Below are 23734 nucleotides of genomic sequence, written 5' to 3'. Positions count from 1 at the left end.
GTGGGGTTCGCTGTGCTGCATCGCGTGGTTGAACTTCTTTTGCTCCGTACGTAGCCAACCGCGATAATCGGACTGCGGGGCAAGGACAGTTGTTCCCTCCACATTTAGAAACGTGCGTTTAAACAGATTATTTGATGTTCGGTTGGGGGCGAGGGAGCGGGGGGGACGACAATGCCGGCATGGCTCTCTCACCCAGCAGCACGTGGCCTCCTTCGTGCGAGAAGCACACGCCGGGCGTCGTGGGCGCGGAGGTGCAGGGCGTCACGGCGAAGCGGCGTGCTGGCTCCCCCAGGGACGCTCCGTTGAGCCGGGCCCCGCGCACGCAGCCCGGCCCTCCAGCGGCCCTGGGGTGGGGGGGGCGGTGACGGCACACCCGGGGCGCGCGACGCCTCCCGATAGAACGGCGCTCCTCCTTCTCGGCCCGCATGGCTACCGTCAGCGCCACGTAGCGCGCTAATGCAAGACAGGAAACAAATGCATTACGAGCGCAAAACAGAGCTACATACAAACAACACCAAACACCGGCATAGACTCGGCCTTGAACATGTGATCTCTCTCTCTCTCCACTGTTAATAACACAAAATAACTTTGCGCGCCATTGTGGAGAACATAACAAAGATAAATAAGCAGACAATTCGTTCTCCTTAACGTATTTGATTAACGTAAAAAATAAATGTATGGATTTGTACAGATCTCATCAGCCGCATCGTGGCCTTATGGAAGTGAATATAATTCTCACGTGGAAGGGCGGGTGGAAAAGTGCTGCCCCTTATTCTTTGGACAAAAGTATCTCAGAACTAGTTCAGCATTATCCGCTTCCGCGGGCTATTCTCTAGCAGGGGGCGGCACACTGCTTTGCGAGAGACACCAATAAGTCTGTCAACGAGCGTGAGCGCTCGCGATCGTGTGCTCTTACGAGTCCGTGCCATCGGAAATGCGCGCCGCTCACACGGAGTAGCAGCGCCACTTTAAGTGTCGAACAAAACTGGTCTGAGACTCAAGCATGGATGAGGAACGTCTCCCACAGGTGACCGCCTCCAGTTCCTCAGGTTTGGAGACTCCCGGCGAAACTGCGCTGGCCGCATCGCCGCACAAGGCTTGCGGGCGGGAACGGGAACAGGAGCAACAGCAGGAGTAGCAGCAGCAGGAGTAGCAGCAGCAGGAGCAGGAGCAGCAGGAGTAGCAGCAGCAGCTGGAGTAGCTGGAGTAGCTGGAGCAGCAGGAGTAGCTGCAGCAGCAGCAGGAGCAGCAGGAGTAGCAGCAGGAGCAGCAAGAGCAGCAGCAGGAGTAGCAGCAGGAGTAGCAGCAGGAGCAGCAGCAGGAGCAGCAGCAGCAGGAATAGCAGCAGCAGCAAGAGCAGCAGCAGCAGGAGCAGCAGCAGGAGTAGCAGCAGCAGCAAGAGCAGCAGCAGGAGCAGCAGGAGTAGCAGCAGCAGGAGTAGCAGCAGCAGCAAGAGCAGCAGGAGCAGTAGCAGCAGAGCAGCAGGGTAACCGTGGGATGCGGATCATTGACGGCGTCGATTTGGGGTCCTGTTGAGGCCGGCGCTGTGCACTGCTCAGCAAGATAGGATGGGGCAGATTGGTACAGACCCTTGTAGATCAGACGCAGAATCTTTATTTAGACTGCAGGAGGAATGTGATGAGTTATGAGGCTCTTTTTCATAGATGTCCAGTATGGGTGGGCCAACAAGAAGAGCAGGCATGGTTTGTAAATAATCCTATGGTTTGATGGGTCACCAATGTAACCCATCTCGTATTGGGAACGTTATCGGATAAGATTTCCGCTTTGGAACTCTCAGGCGAGCCGCGCCATTTGACACAGCCCCGGGGGGGGAAGGTGGATGTCCGGTGCTGGCACAGCCGGAGGCGCCATCGCGACAGTCCACTGTTTCACGGAGTGACGCTGACGGCACAAATCGCAACAAAACTCAGAATAAAACCCTCGAATCGGGCAAAACGCCCCGACACAGCACGACGAACGTGGGCGGCTTTCTACCTGCAGGTGTCGCCGGCCCGTGCCGCTCGCGACGCCACCCAGGTAGAGCGGGGAGCGCAGGCCGAACTCCGGGCCCCTGCGGCGTGTCGGGGCGGCCTTCGCCGCCGAGCCGTCCACGTTCAGCTCCCCGTGAGCCTCAGGGCCCACCACCACCTCCACCTGCGCGACACGAAGCGGCGGACCGGCGGGCAACGTCACGCTGGGGGGTTGCCACCTCTGGGGTGCAAACACAACCGGGGCGCATCACGATGTCACATCTAAAGTGATGTACAGATCACTATGAGCATCGAGGCCCACAGGGCTCCCCCACTACGCTGCTTTCTCTGTCTATACGGCTAGAAGGGAGATGTTTCGACTGTTGTAAGTAATGAGCTCCAATGTGTAACATCTGCAAATAACGGACTGCATTCACCATCAGCAGCTGCTGGGACAAGGGCTGCGCCTCCAGGTGCATGTCCAGGTGCCGCCTGTCGTCGTCCCCGCCGGTGGACGCGTACGCGAGCAACCCGTTGGCGTCGGTCTTCAGCTCCAGCGAGGTGCCTGTGAGAGGCACAGAGAGGGCACCGCCAACGTTGCTCACACATTAAAACTACACTATTTTTATTTGACCAGGTAAGGTGTCCTGAGCTATATAGCTCTTTTTCAGAAGTGACCCGCTTAAACACTCACAAATACGCCCACACACACACACACACTCTCCCACGTACACAAACTCCCACATAAACATTCACCCACGTAGATCTAAAACTCATTCCTTTAGAACTGCTTTTTGTGTACAGTTTGTTGGTCTTTTTCCCTGCACCTCGGACAAGCACGGTTGGCTACATACGGTGCCAAAGAAGTTCAACACACGTACGTACATTTCCACACTTCGTCAGCTGCGGTGGATCGCGCTGCGCATGCGTTTCCCCCACAAGAGGCGGTCGTGCGTGGCTCCGGCACCGGCACTGTTGCCCCCCTGCCCCCGCACGCCCCCTGCGTGTCCCCCCCACGGCCCCGCACAGCCACCCTCGCCGGGCCACGCCGGCACACCATCCTGCACGGGCCTCAGGTGCCGCGCTGATGAACCCTGGCCACACGGTCACCATCGGTCACCACCAGTCACCACCACAACCAGCCATGGTCACCACCGGTCACACAGTCACCTGTCTCTGTTTATTGTATTACCGTACTAAATTACCAGCATAAGTCTGGCCCAAGTGTGAACAATGGAGGAGGTGGATCATTTCTGTGGATGGATCCAAGACAGTCGTGGATATTCCAGACTTTTATAGCCAGGACCCATGTCTGATGACTAAGTGTTGAAGATGACAATATTGACGACGACAATGACAATGCTATCGACGATGATGTTGAGGATGATGGTGACGATGACTTTGTACGACGCGCGAGTGTGATAGCCACGTGTCCCCGCGGCGCTGCAGAGACACAGATGCACATGCACATACGCGTAGACACAGACACACGCAGAGACACAGACGCACATGCGCATACGTGTAGGCACAGACACACGCAGAGACACAGATGCACATGCACATACGCGTAGACACAGACACACGCAGAGACAGACGCACATGCACATACGTGCAGGCAGACAGACGCAGAGACACAGACGCATATGAGCATACGTGCAGGCAGACACACGCAGAGACACAGACGCACATGCGCATACGCAAAGACACAGACACACGCAGAGACACAGAAGCACATGTGCATACGCGTAGGTACAGACACACACAGAGAGACACAGATGCACACACACGCAGGCAAAGACGCACACGCGCAAGAAAGAACGACAAAGTGACACGAACACATGCACGCACGCGCTAGGGGGGGTGCACACGCATCGAGCTCGTCTCTTCTAACAAACCAGAGCCTGCGGTGGCAATACGGAAATTCCACGTTCCTATGGCCAAGACAGGGGAGACCGAGGCGGCATCTGGAGGAGTTGCACAGAGCGAAGAGGTAAATGGTTGGAGCCTTCGTTGTATCCGTCGCTCATGGTCCGCAGGGTGTCCTCTTTGTCTTCAGGACCACCGCCCCCTCTTGAGGGCGACGGACAGAATCTCACCCTGCCCACACACACAGACTGTTGGGATGAGTGCTGTTCGCGAGCACCTGTGAAGGTCAGCACGGCACACAAGAGGGTGAGTTACCAACACCATGCCCGACCACCTTTGTCTTCCTAGTGGCGATGTTTACACACTGCAAAAAATACTCATTTTTGGCCAAGTCAACCTAGGAGAGGCCCAGGACCAAATCAGATAATCGTCACTGCTGTTGGCCGTGAGTGGCAATCGAACTCAGGTTGCCGGATTCGTAGCGCATTGCGCTAACCGTTGCACCACCACTCCCCACGATGTACCACTCCCCGCAGTCACCTCTCGATTAGCCTGGGTAAGAGTGTTAAAGGCTGTATGGGGGACCTTTTGTCTTTGTTTTTATTATTGTTTGCAGTGATCAAGAAGGGCAACGTGCTTCACTTAGACATGGATGGGGGATGTGAGCCGCGTCAAGGGCCCGGTGCCCGGGCTGCTCACACACACACACACACAGCAGGAGCTGCACGTTGGAGGGCTGCCCCGTGAGTCTCTCCCCACCGCACCACTACCACCACAACCACCGCCACCGCGCGTCACACGTGACAGGAGTCACCGACCGTTGATACTGGGGTGGGTGGTGTGGCCGGCTTCAGGCCGGGCCGGTACTTGCAGGGAGTAGTAGAAGAGCAGGCCGCTTGGCTGCATGGTGCGGAACGTGAGCCTCGTCTCAGCACGGGGAAGGGCTCCTTGACGGCCAGCGACATGAACCCGTCGCCCGCCAGGTAGGCCTTGCGCGACACCTGCACGCCGAGGTCAGAGGGGGTGCGAGCGCTTGAGAGGCCGCGGGGCCAGCGGCGGGACCTCGGGGAGCACGGTTGCAAGTCGAGCGTCTCGGCTGCACGCGAGGGATGCGTGACAGACGCATCGTAAAGGTTTTTGGGTTAGATCTGGCAAATCGCCCGATGACCTGGTGAAAACGTCACAGTACTCGAATTGTAAACGTTGCGGATTTACACACAAACAACAAAACCAAGTCTGCTGAAGTAGTCACTATTTGGCACGTTTTGTTCACGTGACAAACCTTACTAATTGGCCATGTCGGGTGGTGGTGGGTTAATGAAACATTTATATTCACACGGTCTATCCCAAAAATCCTTTACTATGATTAATATTGGTCACGAAAGCCTTCTACGTGTTAGACTGCGTAACACTTTCTTTCTAAACATTGTGTGACGTTACTCTTCTAACGAGACGTTTCTTTCTCGGAGGTTTTGCGAGCATGTGAGCTCTACGCACATTTTAGCGGGTTCAAAGCGTGATTCACATCTCATTGGGCGGCTACAAACCGACAAGTTGAGAGACTTCCAGTGACAATCACCCGGGTTCAGTTACGCAAACATTTGATCCTTCTAAAAACGAAATAACTTTTTTTTAACTAAGCTATTTTTATTTCACCTGGCCACAAGCCACAACTCAACAAAAGTGGCTTACAAAGTGGACATTTATAGCTGCCAAATACTTTAAACGCACGTTGATTGTAAATGTGGGAGGGAAATAAACTGGAGGACCCGGAGAACGAACGGCAAGGTGCGGTGCGCGTACCAGCACGTCGTCTGATCAGCTGGCGCTCACTCCGATCATGTTCCTTCTGCAGGTCCAGGTTGGTGTCCTGCACCTTGAGGCTCAGGAAGCAGCACTTGAGCCCCGTCTCCATCGTCACGTGGGTACGGCTCCTGCGAGACGCGACGACGCCAACCCCTTGGGGGTCAAATCTGTGCCATCGATCACCGATTCTGACACACTTCCAGGACAGTTGTATGTAGTCTCAGTAGCACTATCAGTGATTTAAACTCTAACAATGGCTGCTGCACCCCTTTCACTAAGAATGCAATGCAACCTGACAGATTCACCACCAACCACTGGGCAGACACCGGGAGTGCGCTACGATAGAGACCCATTGCTGGTAACAGACTACGAGTGCCACACACCCCTTCCCCCTAACTCTCTGTAAAATATGAAAAAAAACTTTTTTTATTTTACCAGGTGAGCCCCACTGAGCTATAGATCTCTTTTTTAGAAGCGACCTGGCCACAAATGTTAGCCCAACAAAGTGGGTTATCATGTGGAAATGTATCGCAACCAAATACTCTAAACGCATATTTCTAAATGTAGAGGGAAAAGTCGGAGGACCCGGAGAAAAATCCACATGATCACGGGAAGAACATGCAGTCTCCAAATATAAAGCAGGCGTTGGGGTCAAAATCGAACCCACGACCTCCTGTATACCAGGCGAATTCATTAACCTGACTGTCCTCAAAGATTCCTTGAGGAAGTAACCTTCTAATGTAAGTATGTATGCATGTTGAACTTCTTTCGCACCGTACCTTGGCCAACCGTGCTGTTATAATCATGATAAGTTTATATCTATGACTACAGGACTGCCAACAACACAGTCCCGTATATTTCATAAAAATGGTTGTATATTAAGTCAACACGTGTAAAAGATCGATTGAAATGAATTGGAAGGAGATAATATTTAAACTACCCCTACAGGTGGCAGTGCTACAGTATTGCATTTCAACCAATACTAAGAATTATATAATGTTAGTGCTCCTGTTAAATCAGGCTGCGCTCCTGACCTGAAGGATGGTTTGAGGATACAGCCTTCCAACATATCTGGTATAGATCATACTACTTCATGTAAAACTACAGTACAGCACTGATAGCAATACAGTCCATTACATGTTGTATTAAGGGTTGTTCATGCGTTAGAAGTAGACAGTAATTGAAATTACGCCTGCAGGTGGCAGAGAACCACGCCACGCTGGTGCGCTACACGGCGCTGCTGCAGAACCTAACGGTGCGCGTGGAGCGAATGGAGCAGGGCCATGACTGCTACACAGAGCTGGACTATAAGCTGCTGCGGGTGGAGATCAGGAAGATGGAGCAGCTGGTACAGCAGCTGAAGCTGGACGTCTCCAGCGCCACGCACGATCATCTCCACCCCTGGTTCAGTCACGATTGTCTCAAAGGCACGCAATTGTTTCCATCAGGGGTGCTGCAATGCCCACGGTTCCTTTTGGGCAGATATGCAGACTCAGCTTTTGCAGCTGAAGGTGGCACGTAAAAAGGGGAGTACCTTGGATCACTGGAATGCGGAGGCAGCAGTTCTTGCAGTCGCTGGACTGTGTTGGATGGCTTCTCATAGAGAGCTGAATTGAACTTCACGAGCAAATTTGTGAGGAAAATGTTAAAGCCACTGCTTCAGAATTTTCATAAATTTTGTGAAATCTGTACACAGTATCTGAACATGGAAAAGCTGTACTGTACTTTCTACTGCATGTACAAAATGGTGTTAAAGCTCGTGAAAAAATACACATACTGACAAAAAATTACAGCCCTTTATCATTGCACTCTGGTCATGGCGGAGCATTTGGGGGGGGGTTGGGTGGCACTTCATGTAAAATTAGGGATTTCGATCGGATCATTGGGGTTTATCTATATATAAAAAGGAAATTTGTAAATGTGTCTGTTCAAAATGTTTAGCATACTTCCTGACATGCAACTTGAAATGTGCCATGTGGGTACTTTCCAGACTGTACACAATGCAAAAATTAGAAAAATAGACTTTTGTTTTTTTTGGGGGGGAGGGGGGGGGGCGTAATAATGGATATATTTTGCACGGCAAGTGAGCTGTGACTTCACATCTGTGATGTCACCCGCGCATGCGGAAGCGTCACGCAGTGTGCCTGTTTTTAATTGTATCACTTAAAGAACCAGGCTCCAGTCTACATTATAGACTGCCAGTACACTCACCCAGCTTAATAACCAGGCTCCAGTCTACATTATAGATTGCCAGTACACTCACTCCGATGAAGAACCAGGCTACAATCTACATTAGTGTTTTAATTATTATTTATTTTTAATTTTTTATTCACTTTATTATTTTTCTATCTACGTGACTTTACCAAAAGAACCAAGGAATAGTATGAACTATTCACATATTTTGAAAAAAAAGTGAATATCACTTTTACTGTATGATGATATACAAGAAACTGGTAGGTTATAAAAACCAAATAAGAATTGAAAGTAAAATACTTTGTTAGAGCTGCCTGAGGTTGTAATTTTAAGCATTTTTTTCCTCCGAATGAAGTGAAACACTTAATTATTGATTTCCAAATGTAATGACGCCATATTATTTATGAAAAAAATTCAGAGAAAGAACATAACACCGATTACTAGTCATTGTTGTAAATGTTCAGTGCAGTAACTCATAACATAACTTGCTTCCTCTGGTTTTCCCCTCCACATTTAGAAACATGCATTTAGAATATTTGGCTGCTATAAATGTCCACGTGATAAGCCACTTCGTTGAGCTAACATTTGTAGCCAGGTCGCTTACGAAAACGAGCTGTACAGCTCAGTGGGCCTAACCTGGTAAAATAAAAAAGGTTGCATTCTCAGGCACGTTCTTTGGCTGCTGTTCCATCATCCGCCTTGTCCAAATGCCATCATCTCTTCAAGAAATTATTCTCCTCGTGCGTTTATGACTAAAATAAAACAAATTAGGTTACCCTGTGTGTATGTATCACACGCTCGTCTTATAGACACACACAAAGACAAAAGACCCTCGCTTTAGCCTTAACATATTTTTTGTAAAATATATGGTTCAAAGAAGGCCGTATCGGGCATAGGCGGGTGTTGTCTGACCATACTTCACCAGTGCGTGCCGGTAACGCTGGGAGAGCGGGAGGTAGCGGGGCTTGACCAGGACCGGTTCAGATATCAGTCGCCTCTGATGTTCGCCGTGGTCGGGAACCGAACTCGGCTTGGATTTGAAGCGCCGTGTGCCAACCACTGTGCCACCGCTCCATCCCCACTGTACAGCACCGTACTCAACAACAACAAAAGCTTCAAAATACAATTCTGCAATAACGTATCATGCAGATAAATAACTCGTGCGTACAAAGTATGTGTGGGTGACGATCGTCCAGTAAATCAATGATCGCTCACGGAATAATTCTTCAAACAGTCGTGAAGATTAAAGCTGCAGGCATTGGCCACGCGGCACACAACACATGAGCCTCATAAACACCAATCTTGAGACTCGGTGAAGATTTGCTCAGTAAATAATTGACATTATTATGTCATTGTTATTATAGGACCAAACTTAGTACACGTAATGCTCTCGTGTGCGTGTTCGTGTAGCGGTTAGCGCGTTGCGTTGCTGTGAACCTGGCGACCCGGGTTCGATTCCCGCTCACGGCCAACACCGGTGACGATTTTATCTGAACCGGTCCTGGGCCTCCCCTAGGTCCACTCAGCCTCAAATGAGTACCTGGTGCGGTGTGTAAACATCGCCACTGGGGAGACAAAGACGGTCGGGCGTGGTGCTGGCCACCCACCCCCTCGTGTACCGTTCCGGCCTTCATAGGTGCTCGCTAACAACACTTGCCCCTACAGTCTGTTAAGGCTACACGGGAGATATTTGTCTTTGTTGTGTCTATAAATGATGAGTAGCGATGGTAGTCTGTACTCGAGAGAGATGTTTGTACTGTACACGTGTCTGGAGCGTTATACACGAGGGGGTGGGTGGCCAGAAGCACGCCCGGCCGCCTTTGTCTCCCTTGTGGCGATGTTTACGCACGGCACTCGGCACTCATTTGAGGCTGAGTCGACTTAGAGGAGGGCGTAGAAGCGGACCGGTGTTGGCCCCGAGTGGGAATCGAACTCGGCTCGCCGGGTTTATAGCGCAGACACATCAACACACAGACATCAACACACAGACATCAACACACAGACACATCAACACACAGACACATCAACACACAAACACATCAACACACAGACACATCAACACACAGACACATCAACACAGACACATCAACACAAACACATCAACACAAACACACCAACACACAGACACATCAACACACAAACACATCAACACACAGACACATCAACACACAAACACAGACACATCAACACACTGACACATCAACACACAAACACATCAACACACAGACACATCAACACACAGACACATCAACACAGACACATCAACACACAAGGCACATCAACACACAGACACATCAACACACAAACACATCAACACACAACCACACACCCCTCACCCTCCCCTATAAAATATCCCAATTACTTAAATACTTCAACTAACTTTACTTTATTAAAACACGTCACGCGAGTCTAAGTCCAATCGTGTGTTCTGATTATTTTTAATTTATAAGTCAAATGGCTGTGCGCCTCGAGGCGCCGACATCAACAGCCGCTCTGGTCAATGGCCATCAAAATCAACAGCCGCGCAAACGAACCAGATCACATTTGATACACTTACAGAACGCCATCGCACGGCGTTTATATGACATGCTACGTAACGATGTTGTCGTGGATTGTAACGCGTTCACCATTGTTGTTGTTGTTGTTTTTGTTGTGGTTCTCGTGAAGGGCGCGGTTCTCGCGAGATCTCGTGACGGGCGCGGCTCTCGCGAGATCTCGGTAACCCGGAAGGGGCGGGGTCTCAGAGACGGCAGGGCGGAAGCACGCATCAGACGGCGGAGGGAGGCGGAGAAGTTGGCTGTGACAGTGGCGCGGAACACGAAGACGGCCAAGCAACGCGAATCACAGCCCAGCAGTGCCGTGGAGTCCACGACGGCGACAACAGCTATGGCGAACGAAGCCGACATCCTCTCGCTCTGCGTGGCCATGGCGAACATGACTTTCCAAGGTGCGCGTCACTATCGCACAACACAGCAGCAATAACACACAACACAAACCTATAACATACAAAACACACATCAGCATTAATGTACAACATACAGCACTGTCGCACATGTATTATAATGTAAGTTCACAAATTAATATTCTCCACTGACTCAGATTTTAGTCCCCCCACCACCGTGTCCACAGAGCATGAAGTGTGCATGGAGACCCAGGCTACAGCCAGGAGTCCTCATAGAGGCCCCAGACCCCACATGTTTGAGGAGTTGTCTGGGTTCCCCGCACGTGGTGGAAAGAGAGGCGAATATGCACACCATATGGGCACCTGGAAAACAAGGAATGGTGCAGGATGGACACGAGGTGATGGCGGAGGCTCTTGTAGTAGCGGAGGACGAGATGCTAGAGATGGCCGAATCCCCCGCTCCCATCGTATGAGTGGACGTGGAAATGTGGACAAGGGGGATAGGTCGGGTTCCTGCCAGCGCCGGTAAGTTTAACTGAGCGCACACCGTGCATGTGTGTGCAGAGGGGACGCGGTGATTAGGCCACTGCACTATGTACCTGGGGACCTTAGTTTGATTTCCAGCCATGGCTACATCAGTGGAGATTGATATATGAACCGGTCCCCGGGCCTGCCCAAAGTCGATTTGTACCTGCTGCATTGTGAAAACTTTAGCAGCAATGGGGCAGTGAAGGCGGCCGGGTGCGGCTGACCAAACCACCCACCCCTTTACATGCCATTTAGGCCTTAATAGGCGCTCACTGACATCACTTGCTCTTACAACCTAGGTAGGCTACAAGAGGGTTATTTACTCTATATGATCCGGAAGGCCACCACAATACTCTTTTCCCATAGCGGTGAATGAGGCTCTCACCTCAATCCTCGGAGCCCACATCTGATTCTCAATGGTGCGCACGCCCTGGTTTTCATACAGCATCTAGAGATGTGTTCGAGTTAGACGCTATATACATCCATCAGTGTTTAGCTATTGCGTTATTTTTAGAGTCGGGGCATAATTTCAGCTGGGTCTGTCTGGGTCAGTAACATTTTGACTAATAACCTCAACCCGGCGCACCACATCCAGTATACATCTTGCTCTGCCTGTGGCTATTAGTCACGTTCCTATTATAGTCGACTAGCGACCTAGAATATAATGCAAACCTCGAGTAGAGCCTGGACACTGCCTCTGTCTGGGCAAAGCGCAGGTTTTTCTCATGTGCCTAATTCTTGCCCTCATCGCTGATGTTCTGTGCTGTTGTGTTTTGTTTGTGGTGCACCTGCGTTGCCACCACCAGCGGACCCTATACGATGTCCATCTGCAAGGCGCAGCGGCAGCAGCTGCTGATGGCCAAGCGGCGCATCTTCAAAGCCGATTCTGCGGTGCCAAGCCAATTGTGCTGGTTCGAGATCTCGGTAAATGTACTGGGGGGTGTGCAAACGTGGAGATGGAGTATCCTAGGTATCAGGTTTTGAGAAAGAAATGCCAATTATAAAAGGTTAACAGTTGCACCAAAATAATTATAGAATATAGAGACTTGTCATTTTGGTGACCCAGGTCACTCTCGGAAATGTATGCATTTAAACTTATTTCACACCATACATAGCCAACCATGCTGACCGGAGGTGCGGGAGGACAACTAAACACAACAAGTAGTTATAGGGAAATGAGTTGTCAATTTATATTTAAGAGTGCATAGCTCCAGTAGCTTCCTGATATTGGAAGAGCGTTCCAGAAGGCCGCAGAAGTGCATTTGAATGCGCTCGATGCAGTGACTATCTTTTTTCGATGAGTGGCCAAAAGCCACTACGAGGATGACTGGAGCTCATGTGATGGTTTATGCTCCTTGACAAAAAGTGAACACATCCTGGTCTCTTGAATTCTCAACTGGTTAAACAAACTAAACTTTGACGTTGTAAAGTATCTAGTTTAAATCGACATGCAACATTGCTATATAAGAATAGATGTTAGCCTTTCTGGCAATAAAAATAGTGTTAAGATGTTATAACACCATTTTGAAACCTTTTGCAAGGAATCATGTCTGCATTAACCATATATGCTCGTGGTGAACATGCAAACAAAAAACATGCTCTGGTAGTATATGCATTGTCTTTTAAACTGATTGGTCCACACCATAGACAGCTTTCTTTAGAGCCATGCCCTCTTAAACTTGTGATGCTATGACACTTTTCCTATATGGACGCAACCATATATTTATACCTGGTTCAGTTTGTTAACATCACCAATGGGGAGACAAACACAGCTTGGTGTGGTGCTCACCACATCACCGTCTGGTGTACCTTTCCGGCCTTAATTAGTGTTCACGAAGAGCACTCGCTGCCCCCAATACTCTGTAAGCCTAAACAGGGAGTATTTTCTGTGGTTGGTTGAGCAAACCCACTGCACTCTGGTCCCGGCTCCAGTAATCACCCTGCTGTTAGAGTGGGTATCTGAGCTTGGTCAATTTGACCTAAAATAAACGTACAGGGCCATTACGTAGACAATGTTAGCAGTGACAAAGACAGCCAGGTCTGTGTGTTACTATGCCCACTGCTGTGCCAAGTCAACTCAGCGCGGCTCAGGCAGCGACAGGTTGTTTTTCTACTGCAAAAGCCGTGTCACTGAGTGACACGCAATGCGTGTAGATGACATGGTGATGCTGTGTCCTCACATTGTGCTTAAAATTGGTGCACCCCAACAGACCCTGTCATAGCAGCCAGTTTATGCTAATGGGGGATGCGACATGTGCGTGTTCTTTTTACAGAAATGTTTGAGCCAAAAATATGACCCTACCAACAAAGCTCTGGACTTGAAGGCGGTCAGAATTAATGAAGGTAATTGAAACAAACATTTGTGTTTTTTTAAGTTTACTTTGCACTCCTGCACATTGACAACTTGTCACAACTCAGCTTTATTATTTGAGCCGAGAATCGTTCATACTGTTTCTTTAGTCTCATTTGTTCTAGTTTATTCATCCTGTTAGCCTAAAGATATCATTGTCATGTCATTTTAACTAATATTTAATTAATTCATCCTTATACGCATCACTCACTGTATGCATCGCGAGGGTAGGAGTTGAGTTGAACGCAACGCGTAATGAATGCACGATCACCCTCCCCCACTCCCCAGAGCTGGAGGCACGTGGTGTCGACCTGGTTTTGAACCGGAAGGACCACATGGATGGTCTGAACAAGATCATCCGAGAGAATATTCCAATGGTACGGCCTTCTCCTCTCCCCACGTGTTTTAATGCTTTGCACCTAAGGTATAGTGTTGCTGCGTTAGCTCTCTTGGTCCATTCGTCTGTAGGGCATTATTACTCTTAAAACACATTCCTGCAGAGGGAGCTGGTAGGAACGTTGCTTGCCTCGAATGATGGCTCAACGAATTGGCGGCTTATAATTTAGAGATTGTGAGCATCCGCATACTCCAAACGCATGTTGTTGATTCTCCACGTGGAGGGAAAAATGTCGTGAAGATGGCCGGACGTGGTTGGTGGCCACCCACCCCCTCGTGTGTGCCGTGGCCGCCTTCCCCACCCCGCCCCTCCCTCCCCACCCAGCCCCTCCCCACCCTCCCCTCTCCACCCAGCCCCACCCCTCCCATTTTTGGATGGACGACAGACGGACACAATAATCCCTTGTGGGCTGGGTGGAACCAGGAGGTTCCTACCAGTACAAAATACGTACCAAACTGCAGTATAATGTGGCATTGGTATTAGCGACTAGATTAATTAGTGCTGGATTAGAGGCGCGTCGCCACACGTGGATGTTGGTGCGTGCTTCATGGTTGCGTAGCCCCCATTTTACCTCGCGGTCATCGCCGACCATCGACTTGAGATAAAACCAAAACGAGGCACGGCACGACATTTACATTGCTGCTATTGCTGCTAAACCGTAGGTGGTGGCACTGCACTGCGCTACGAACCTAGCGGCCCAAGTGTCTATTCCCGCTCACGGCCAAAATCAGTGACAATTATTCTGAACCGGTCCTGGGCTTCCACTAGGTTGACTCAGCCTCAAATGAGTACCTAGTGCGGTGAGTAAACATCGCCACTGGGGAGACAAAGGCGGTCGGCGTGGTGCTGGCCACCCACCCCCTCGTGTGCCATCCTGGCCTTCATAGGTTCTCGCTAACAGCACTTGCTCCTAGTCTGTTAAGGCTATACTGGGGATCTTTGTCTTTTGCCTCCCTTAGAGGGGAGCGGTAGTGCAGTTGTTCGCACGCTGCGCTATGAATCGAGCGACCAGAGTTCGATTTCCGCTCACGGCCAACACCAGTGACGATTATCTGAACCGGTCCTGGGCCTCCTCTCGGTCGACTTAGCCTCAAATGAGTACCTAGTGCAGTGTGTAAACATCACCACTAGGGAGACAGAGGCGGTCGGCGTGGTGCTGACCACCCTTGTGTACCGTGCTGGCTTTCATAGGTGCTCGCTCACAGCACTTTCTGCAAAAGACTGTTAAGGCTATAAGAGGGACCTTTTTCTTTTCTGTGCCTCCCTTGCTTTCCACTCCCACAGATCACATCCCTGAATCTAACGTGCAATGACCTGCACCGGTTGGATGACCTGGCAAAACTTGCCCAGCACACTCCATCTCTCAAGAAGCTGAACCTCTCCAAAAACAATGTGGGTGTGAGCGCCGTTCAATAAATCGCGACGTGACGCTCGCATGCCTGGTGCACCTCTGGTGCGAGCGTCGCGTTGGTTCAGATTCCTCGCCACAGCGAGTCGACCGTTCGTTACGCGATTCAATCCAAGTATCGATATACCTACTATTATATCTTATATCGTCTCCTTTTGTTTTGGTGCTTGTTCATTTCCGATTCGCTTGATATTATTTTAAGCATGTATTGGGTATCAGATATGCCTTTAATTAGTGGAAACGTAATTAATTATTTAAATGCAATGAATACACAAATGTGAAACGTACTATTGCAGTTTAGTACATCAACATGTATCACCTATGGGTGGTACCTGTTGATGTACTTTGTACAGTAGGCCCGCAACTCCGCATCAATACGTCAATTAACTTCAGTCATTGCACTCACAACGCATGCACCAAATGGTGTGTCGGAACCAGTTCTTTATTATTCATGCAAATTATATGCACGTTAAATTAGGCTAATGACACATAAGAGACAGACAAGGCAGACAACTAATTATATGGACAAAACATATTGGGCTGCATGAACAAGATAGGCAACAAGACAGTGCAGACAAGAGAGTACAGTGAGACATACGATGAGACGGTCAGTACAAATGGGACACAGTACATACTGGACAGGACAGACCACACAAACAAAATACAATTAATACAAACAAAAGACGAAACATAGCATGGACTCTTGAATTTGACCATTATGCTGAAATGGGCTAATTAATCAATTAAGTTGAGAGCTGATACATTCACTTAGAATATGTGATTGCAGTATTTGGCCTCCTTTGTTAACCCTTTTCAACGAATATTAAAGGAATTTCTGCATTGACTCTGCCCATTCGTAATGGAGGGCAATGTAACGTTCATAAAATGTGATCCAATATAAACGAAATGTTTGTATAATGTGTTGTTACTATCAAGGACACCCAACTGAATACCGCACACCAATGATGAAAGGGTTAACCAAAAGAGATGCAAACTATAGCACAAGGGACTGTTTACAAATATGCATACACATTTTGCCGTGACAGCTGCGCGTCAGCTTTTGCACGCTAAGGCAAATGCATTCTGCAAAGCGTTACAATCCATGCGTGGGCATGGATTGTAATGCATAACTTGTGGTAAGTTGCCCAGAAGCATGGCCCTTATGCCCCTAATTGTATGGAAATATCTCCCCTGCCATGCAGCTCAAAGATGTGAGGGAACTTTACCCACTGAAGGCCTTCAATTTGAAAGAGCTATGGCTGAACGGGAATCCGCTGTGCGACTCCTTCCACGACCCAAATGCCTACATGAGGTACCGCTCCTTCGTCATGAACGCGACATTGCCCGCTTACCCATTCGCCTGTCCGTCCACGCAGCTCCCCACTCACCCAGGCACTCACTCGTCCTCATGCTTATCCACCCACTCATCTACATGGTTTATCTTTGTGGTTGCCTGTTCAACCAATGGCTCGCCCGCACGCCTACTCCCCCACCCTCCAGCTTCACCCATGCACTCAACACCCCGCTCGCTCATGCGTTCATCCACCCGGTCACTCACACACACTCCCTTGGCCTTGTGTCCCATCTCTAACTGCATGTGTGTGTGTCAACAGCTTCGTGCGAAACCACTTTCCACAGCTCGTGATCCTGGTGAGTGACCCTCCACAGATGCCGGCCCTCAAGCTATCCCCACTCTCTGTGATATTTATGTCTCCGTGCATTCCAGTTTCCCCACACATGCAAAAGTGCTTGTGATCAGAGGATTTTGCCAAATGCACCAAGTAAAACACTTCTGAAGAAGGTCATCATTTCCTGCCTTGGTCAAACTACTGCTGGATGAATACCTCCCCTAAGCCATTGAAATTTCTCATGATTGCGAAATTGTAATAACCCACCTAGCACCTGCCCATGAACAACTGTTAGATGGGTTCCATCTCATTGCTGCATTCTTGATCATCAGCCATTAACCCTTATGAAGACGTGTCCTGCCCGAGCCCACTTAAGTGTCTTAATTGTTTGTATAAGAGTTCACTTAAGAAAAGGTTACGTGCAGTTTACAGATGACACAGAGGAACATGAGCAGCTGTTGAATGTCATCTGTTTTTTGTTTTTGTCCTGCTGGCGGTTATCAACATCATCACTTATTGCTTCAATCATCTATCTCTAACACCATCTTTGACTATCTTCGTCACACATCTACCATCGTTACCACAATCATCACTATCATCATCATTGCCACAAACACCACCACTATTGCCGTCATCTTCATCCTGACCGCCAACATCATAATGTAATTCCATCATCACCATGATCCCTTTCACCATAACTACTACTTCCACAACAATCATTACCATCTTTACCATTATCTTCATCACCACGACTACTGTTTCCATAATCATGCTCACCACTATAATCAATCACAATCATTATCGCCATGATCTATACCACTTTTTACAACCACTACCTTCACCATTGTCACCATCAGGATGGGCAGATGCTTTCGCAGCTGCGAAGTTCTACGCCTGTGGTGCCCTCCACGCCTGCGGTGGTGCACAGAATTGCGGTACGCTTCGCTGCAACAATGAGAAATATTTATTCTCCCAACTTTTCGAGGGCCATGCGGCTCTTTGGCCACAACCCTGGCATTACTCCTACCACTTCCCATCCTCCATTTTGTCCACAGCCAGATGAAAGGAACAATATTTATTTTAAAATAATTATTATTAGAGGTTTAACGTATGCTTGAAATGGCTTAAGCATATACCAAGCTCTAATCAATCACTTGTTTACATATCCACCATTTTATTTTACAAAACATTGGCAAAAACTTAAACTTAATCAGCAGCAGCTTAACAGTTGCACCTCTTGTGCACTGACTTTGTGACATTATGACTGTTTCCGAAGTCGGCCAACATCAAAGCGTGCAGCTCCCATAGGAAAGCGAGCAAAGCGGCACAATGTAAGGGGTTTACATGACCCACTTGGAGTGGCGTCGCCCATTCAGGCTGCCATGGGATCCAGGCCAGGCCTAGTTATCTGGTTGGCAAACTGGGTAGTCATGTTGACGTCTCTCCTGTGTGCGTGCGCGCCCACTCTCGGGTGGCTGCAGGAGAACAGCTGGCAGTTCCAGCAGTGTGCGAACACCCTCATGGAACTGAACGTGAGTGCCGTCCCATCCGCACCGTTTATGGACACGACTGATAGCAAACGGTCGGGCGCATTCGCGTTTGACGAGCATCACTAACGATACCGCCCATCTCCCCTTCTATTCCACCCCTCTCTCTCCCCCCTTCCCTCATCACTGTCGCCGTCCGCCTCGGATCTCCGAAAACCGCGGTCGCCTACCTTCATCGTTCCTTTTCGTCCGACTACCGGACGGATTCCACGGGAGGCGTTCGTACAGTGAGCAGGCGTCCGCCGCAGATTGCTGGCGATCTCGGCACACATTCTCCTACCAACCCTTTCCTCCACAACCCTTATACATTGCAATTTATTTGTTTTTACCCCATTTGGGGGGAGAGGAAAAAAATAAAAAAATAACTATATTTGAAACTGTGTCCTCAAACTCACGACACACTAACACCTTGTACCCTGGTTGTTATTTCCCCCCACCTATAACCATGACATCACAAGACGCTGGCATGACGCAATGGTTGGTACACAATCCAGAAGTCGCTAGTTTGATCTGTTATCGTGGTAATCAATGGAAACGTTTCTTAAATCCATCCGGCTTATGTCCACACAACCGATATGCTTGAGTGGATAAACAATTGGAAGAACGCAAACATCCCAAAGAAGCGCCTCATTGTGGATCAAACCATCAGGAAGCTCACTGGCCCCTCACCACCGCAAGCAGTGGGACTCCATACATCAGATCCAACCTGGCCATGGCAGGAGAAATTTCCTCCACAAATTGAAAAAAAAAAGTGTCACCAAAATGCCACTGCAGGGCACCGCAACAGTGGAACACGTGCACACACCAGGAAGCTCTCTTGACCTGGTGAAGACCTCAAATACCAATAAGAGGCCACGGTCTTGGGTTATTCTTTGTGCTTTTGGGGTCCCTGACTCTGTTCACAATCATTAAGGACCATTATGGTGGGAAGGCCCGTGTAAACATACGGACCCGAGTGTCAGAGCCATTTCCTCCTGTTTACCGTGGGGTGCGACGGGGATGTCATCTGGCTCCGATACTATTTCACATAATTCCCGGTCGTGGCCAATAGCAGTGGTAAATTATATTTGAACCGGCCCTACTCCTCCCCTAAGTCGACTCAATCTTAATTGAATACCAGGTGTGGTTGGTAAAAATCAGCGCTGGGGAAACAAAGGCGTTTCTGGCAATAACACCCCAGCATGACAAGTTTGCGTCTGACTGGCAGTTTCTTAGCACAAGCCACTGTATAAAGTACAGACGATATGCATCTGACATTATATTCTCAGCATTTATGCGTTTATGTTTATAAGCAGTGTTTAGTAATAATTTTTAAAGAACCTCAAAATATTCAACTTAATTTTCGTTCACACGGTGAAAAACAAATGCAGTGCTGCTCAGCGGATTCAGGGTGAGACAACTGCAGCCAAACTGGAGTTGGTTAGAAGCACACTGCCCAGGTACGGAAACTTGTCTACTTTCTGTACTATTGCCCCATCACTCACACGATGACAAACATCCCCCCTATAGCCTTAACAGACTGTTGGGGCAGGTGGTGTTAGCGAGCACCTATTAAGGCTGGCATGGTATGCGATGGGGTAGATGGCCAGCACCATGCCCAACTGCCTTTGTCTCCCAAATGGTGTTGTTTACACACTGCACTAGGTACTCATTTGAGGCTGAGTCGACCTAGGGGAGGCCCAGGACCGTTTCACATAATCCTGACTGGTGTTGACCTTGAGCAGGAATCAAACTCAGGTCACCGGGTCTGTCGCGCTGCGCGCTAAATACGTATCATCATCATCATCATCACTGATATGGATAGGTGAGTTGATAGAAATTACATTTAATTCAACAGTTAATGGGCCAATTAACCAGTAGTTAATTAAATATGGGAGCAGTGGTTTACACACTGAAATATTAATTTGGAGACCCGAGTTTGAATCCAGCAATGTGACGGAGACATCGAGCGACGGAGACGAGACTGAGACGGCGAGCGACGGAGAGAGACAGAGACATCGAGCGACGGAGAGAGACAGAGACATTGAGCGACGGACAGAGACGGAGACAGCGAGCGACGGAGACATCGAGAGACGGAGACATCGAGCGACGGAGACATCGAGAGACGGCGACATCGAGAGACGGAGAGAGACGGAGACAGCGAGCGACGGAGACAGCGAGCGACGGAGACATCGAGCGATGGAGACATCGAGCGACGGAGAGAGACGGAGACATCGAGCGACGGAGAGAGACGGAGACATCGAGCGACGGAGAGAGACGGAGACAGCGAGCGACGGAGAGAGACGAAGACAGCGAGCGACGGAGAGAGACGGAGACAGCGAGCGACGGAGAGAGACGGAGACAGCGAGTGACGGAGAGAGACGGAGACAGCGAGCGACGGAGACGAAGACAGCGAGCGACGGAGAGAGACGGAGACAGCGAGCGACGGAGAGAGACGGAGACAGCGAGCGACGGAGAGAGACGGAGACAGCGAGCGACGGAGAGAGACGGAGACAGCGAGCGACGGAGACAGCGAGCGACGGAGAGAGACGGAGACAGCGAGCGACGGAGAGAGACGGAGACAGCGAGCGACGGACAGAGATGGAGACAGCGAGCGACGGAGAGAGACGGAGACAGCGAGCGACGGAGACAGACGGAGACAGCGAGCGACGGAGAGAGACAGAGACAGCGAGCGATGAAGAGAGACAGGGACGACACAAAGGGACAGTGAGGGATAGGGGAAGGAAGCGGAGTGAGCGAGACGGGCAGAGCGCGGCGAGCGAGCTGCGGCTAAGCGGAATGACGGAGTCACAGACGTACTGTGAAGAGTTGTAATACAAGATGTGTCGGAGAAAACAAGAAAGTTGTTCGCGTCAAGTCGACCACTACAAATATAACCAACACTACCAAGACTTGGCCCACCCTGTTGGAGGCGACGGCCCATTATCACCATTAACATCACTACCATCATCAACATCACCATCACCAACATAATTAACTATCATCACTGCCATTACCGTCATTAACATCACCAACGTATTTATCACCATCAGTAACAGACATAGCATCACCATCATCACCAGCACCATCACTCAGCTCACTATACAGGGGGGGATGTACCGGTTCCAACATCATGTGGAGGTGTGAGGTGGTGCGAGGTGGTGTGATGAGGTGTGACAAGGCGTGTGGATGTGTGAGGTGTGTGGATGAGCGAGGGGGTGAGCGAAGATGGAATCAGGGTATATGGAGGGGCGTGAAGGTCTGGAGATGAGGGGCGTGAAAGTGTGAAGAGCGGTGTGGTGGCGGTGGTGTGTGGTGGTTTGTCGTGGTGGTGATGGTGCGTGGTGGTGTGTGGTGGTGTGTGGTGGTGTGTGGTGGTGCGTCGTGGTGATGGTGGTGCGTGGTGTTGTGTAGTGGTGGTGGTGTGTGGTGGTGCGTGGTGGTGTGTGATGGTGCGTGGTGGTGCGTGGTGGTGTGTCGTGGTGCGTGGTGGTGTGTGGTGGTGTGTGGTGGCGTGTGGTGGTGCGTGGTGGTGTGTGGTGGTGCGTTGTGCTGCGTGGTGGTGTGTGGTGTTGGTGGTGCGTGGTGGTGCGTGGTGGTGTGTGGTGCGTGGTGGTGCGTGGTGGTGCGTAGTGGTGTGTAGTGGTGTGTGGTGGCGTATGGTGGTGCGTGGTGGTGGTGTGTGGTGGTGCGTGGTGGTGCGTGGTGGTGTGTCGTGGTGCGTGGTGGTGCGTAGTGGTGTGTAGTGGTGTGTGGTGGCGTGTGGTGGTGCGTGGTGGTGGTGGTGTGTGGTGGGGCGTGGTGTGTGGTGGTGCGTGGTGGTGCGTGGTGGTGTGTGGTGGTGCGTGGTGCTTGGTGGTGTGTGGTGGTGCGTGGTGGTGTGTGGTTGTGTGTGGTTGTGTGTGGTTGTGTGTGGTTGTGTGTCGTGGTGTGTGGTTGTGTGTCGTGGTGTGTGGTGGTGAGGTGCGTGGTGGTGGTGTGAGGTGTGTGGTGGTGTGTAGTGGTGGTGGTGCGTGGTGGTGCGTGGTGGTGCGTGGTGGTGTGTGGTGGTGTGAGGTGTGTGGTGGTGTGTAGTGGTGGTGGTGTGTGGTGGTGCGTGGTGGTGCGTGGTGGTGTGTGGTGGTGTGAGGTGTGTGGTGGTGTGTAGTGGTGGTGGTGGTGTGTGGAGGTGCGTGGTGGTGCGTGGTGGTGTGTGGTGGTGCGTGGTGGTGTGAGGAGGTATGAGGAGTAGTCCACGTCACGCTGCTCGTTGATGACGTCGAGCGTTGCCGTCTGGCTGTGCCGCTGGTTGCAGAGCGAGCAGCTGGGCGTGCGGCACCAGGAGGAGGAGGATCAGTCCACGTGTCTCCTCCTCCTGCTCCTCCTCCTCACCGTGCTCCAAGCAGCGCGGCTCCGCGTCCTCGCGGCCGCCGGGGCCCCTGGGGGCACCGCCACCACCACAACGACGACGACGACGAAACTAGGACAACAACAATAACACTGGCACAACAACAACACTTGGAGGATGACAACACAGAGATAACAATAAACAACAATACTGGGACAACAGCGATTCCAACAACGACGACGACGCTGCGTGGAGAATCACAACAGTGATGATGACGGTGACAGCGATGACAGAGACAACAATGAACACAACAACACTGATCACAACCACTACAATAACAACGTGGCCATTAGCACCACCACCAACAACACGGGTTGCCATAGTACTACAACCACACCCCACAACAACAACCACCACCATCACCAACAACGCAACTACCAGACAGAGCAACAAGGTGACTATGACCAGCCTTGCCCTCTCCTGCTGTGCTGCCTTGCCCACCATGCCCTGAGACTGCCCTACCCCTGCCCATCCCCAGTTTTGCCCTCCTCTACACTACCCCACCCAGCCATACGCCTCTACCCCAATACTCTACCCTACACAGCCTTGCCCTCCCTGCCTCCTACCCTACTCTAAACCCTGCCCTTCCCTCCTCTCCTTCACTGCCCCCTACACCTGCGTCCTGTCCCCCTGGCCCAGTCGTGTCCTGCCCTTTGTCACTGCCCTGCTCCGTGCCCCCTGCCCTCATGCTGCTGCTGCTGCTGCTGCGTGTAGATGTGGATGATGTTGTAGAGGAGGAGGCTGTGTTGGAGGTGTACACGCCGTGGCGGTGC

At 50.5% G+C, this 23734-nt stretch overlaps 2 protein-coding genes across 6 annotated transcripts; one reads left to right on the top strand and one right to left on the bottom strand.

Moving 5' to 3' along the window:
* Positions 1-251: 251 nt before the first annotated feature.
* LOC142905346 (uncharacterized) lies at positions 252-10479 on the bottom strand. 4 transcript variants are annotated; one of them, XM_076069175.1, is made up of 6 exons: positions 8758-9470; positions 5640-5770; positions 2856-4837; positions 2408-2535; positions 1996-2154; positions 252-453 (listed from the first exon to the last, which is right to left on the bottom strand). In XM_076069175.1, the coding sequence occupies exons 3-6, from the start codon at positions 3028-3030 to the stop codon at positions 436-438; spliced, it is 480 nt and encodes a 159-aa protein (XP_075925290.1). In that variant the 5' UTR covers positions 3031-4837; positions 5640-5770; positions 8758-9470; the 3' UTR covers positions 252-435. The 4 variants fall into 4 exon arrangements, with proteins under 4 accessions (XP_075925290.1, XP_075925288.1, XP_075925289.1 ...); XM_076069173.1 differs by lacking the exon at positions 252-453 and adding an exon at positions 10393-10479 and having other exon boundaries at positions 559-2154; positions 8758-8931; XM_076069174.1 differs by lacking the exon at positions 252-453 and having other exon boundaries at positions 559-2154; positions 2856-3064; positions 3866-4837; positions 8758-9471.
* Positions 10480-10588: 109 nt separating this feature from the next.
* On the top strand, positions 10589-18965 carry LOC142925737 (uncharacterized). Of its 2 annotated transcripts, none has more exons than XM_076069170.1 (11): positions 10589-10782; positions 10965-11262; positions 12072-12189; positions 13539-13608; positions 13904-13992; positions 15297-15404; positions 16623-16732; positions 17034-17070; positions 17906-17983; positions 18530-18580; positions 18824-18965. In XM_076069170.1, exons 1-11 carry the CDS (start codon positions 10722-10724, stop codon positions 18824-18826), a joined length of 1023 nt encoding a protein of 340 aa, XP_075925285.1. In that variant the 5' UTR covers positions 10589-10721; the 3' UTR covers positions 18827-18965. The 2 variants fall into 2 exon arrangements, with proteins under 2 accessions (XP_075925285.1, XP_075925284.1); XM_076069169.1 differs by having other exon boundaries at positions 10935-11262.
* The last annotated feature ends 4769 nt before the right edge of the window (positions 18966-23734 follow it).

Source organism: Petromyzon marinus, chromosome 23 (assembly GCF_048934315.1).
Source record: "Petromyzon marinus isolate PM22_M1 ecotype Great Lakes invasive population chromosome 23, UKy_Petmar_22M1.pri1.0, whole genome shotgun sequence".
In the NCBI taxonomy this organism is placed as follows: domain Eukaryota; kingdom Metazoa; phylum Chordata; class Hyperoartia; order Petromyzontiformes; family Petromyzontidae; genus Petromyzon; species Petromyzon marinus.
The sequence above is the reverse complement of the archived record's forward strand: the minus strand, read 5'-3'. Positions and strand labels throughout refer to the sequence as shown.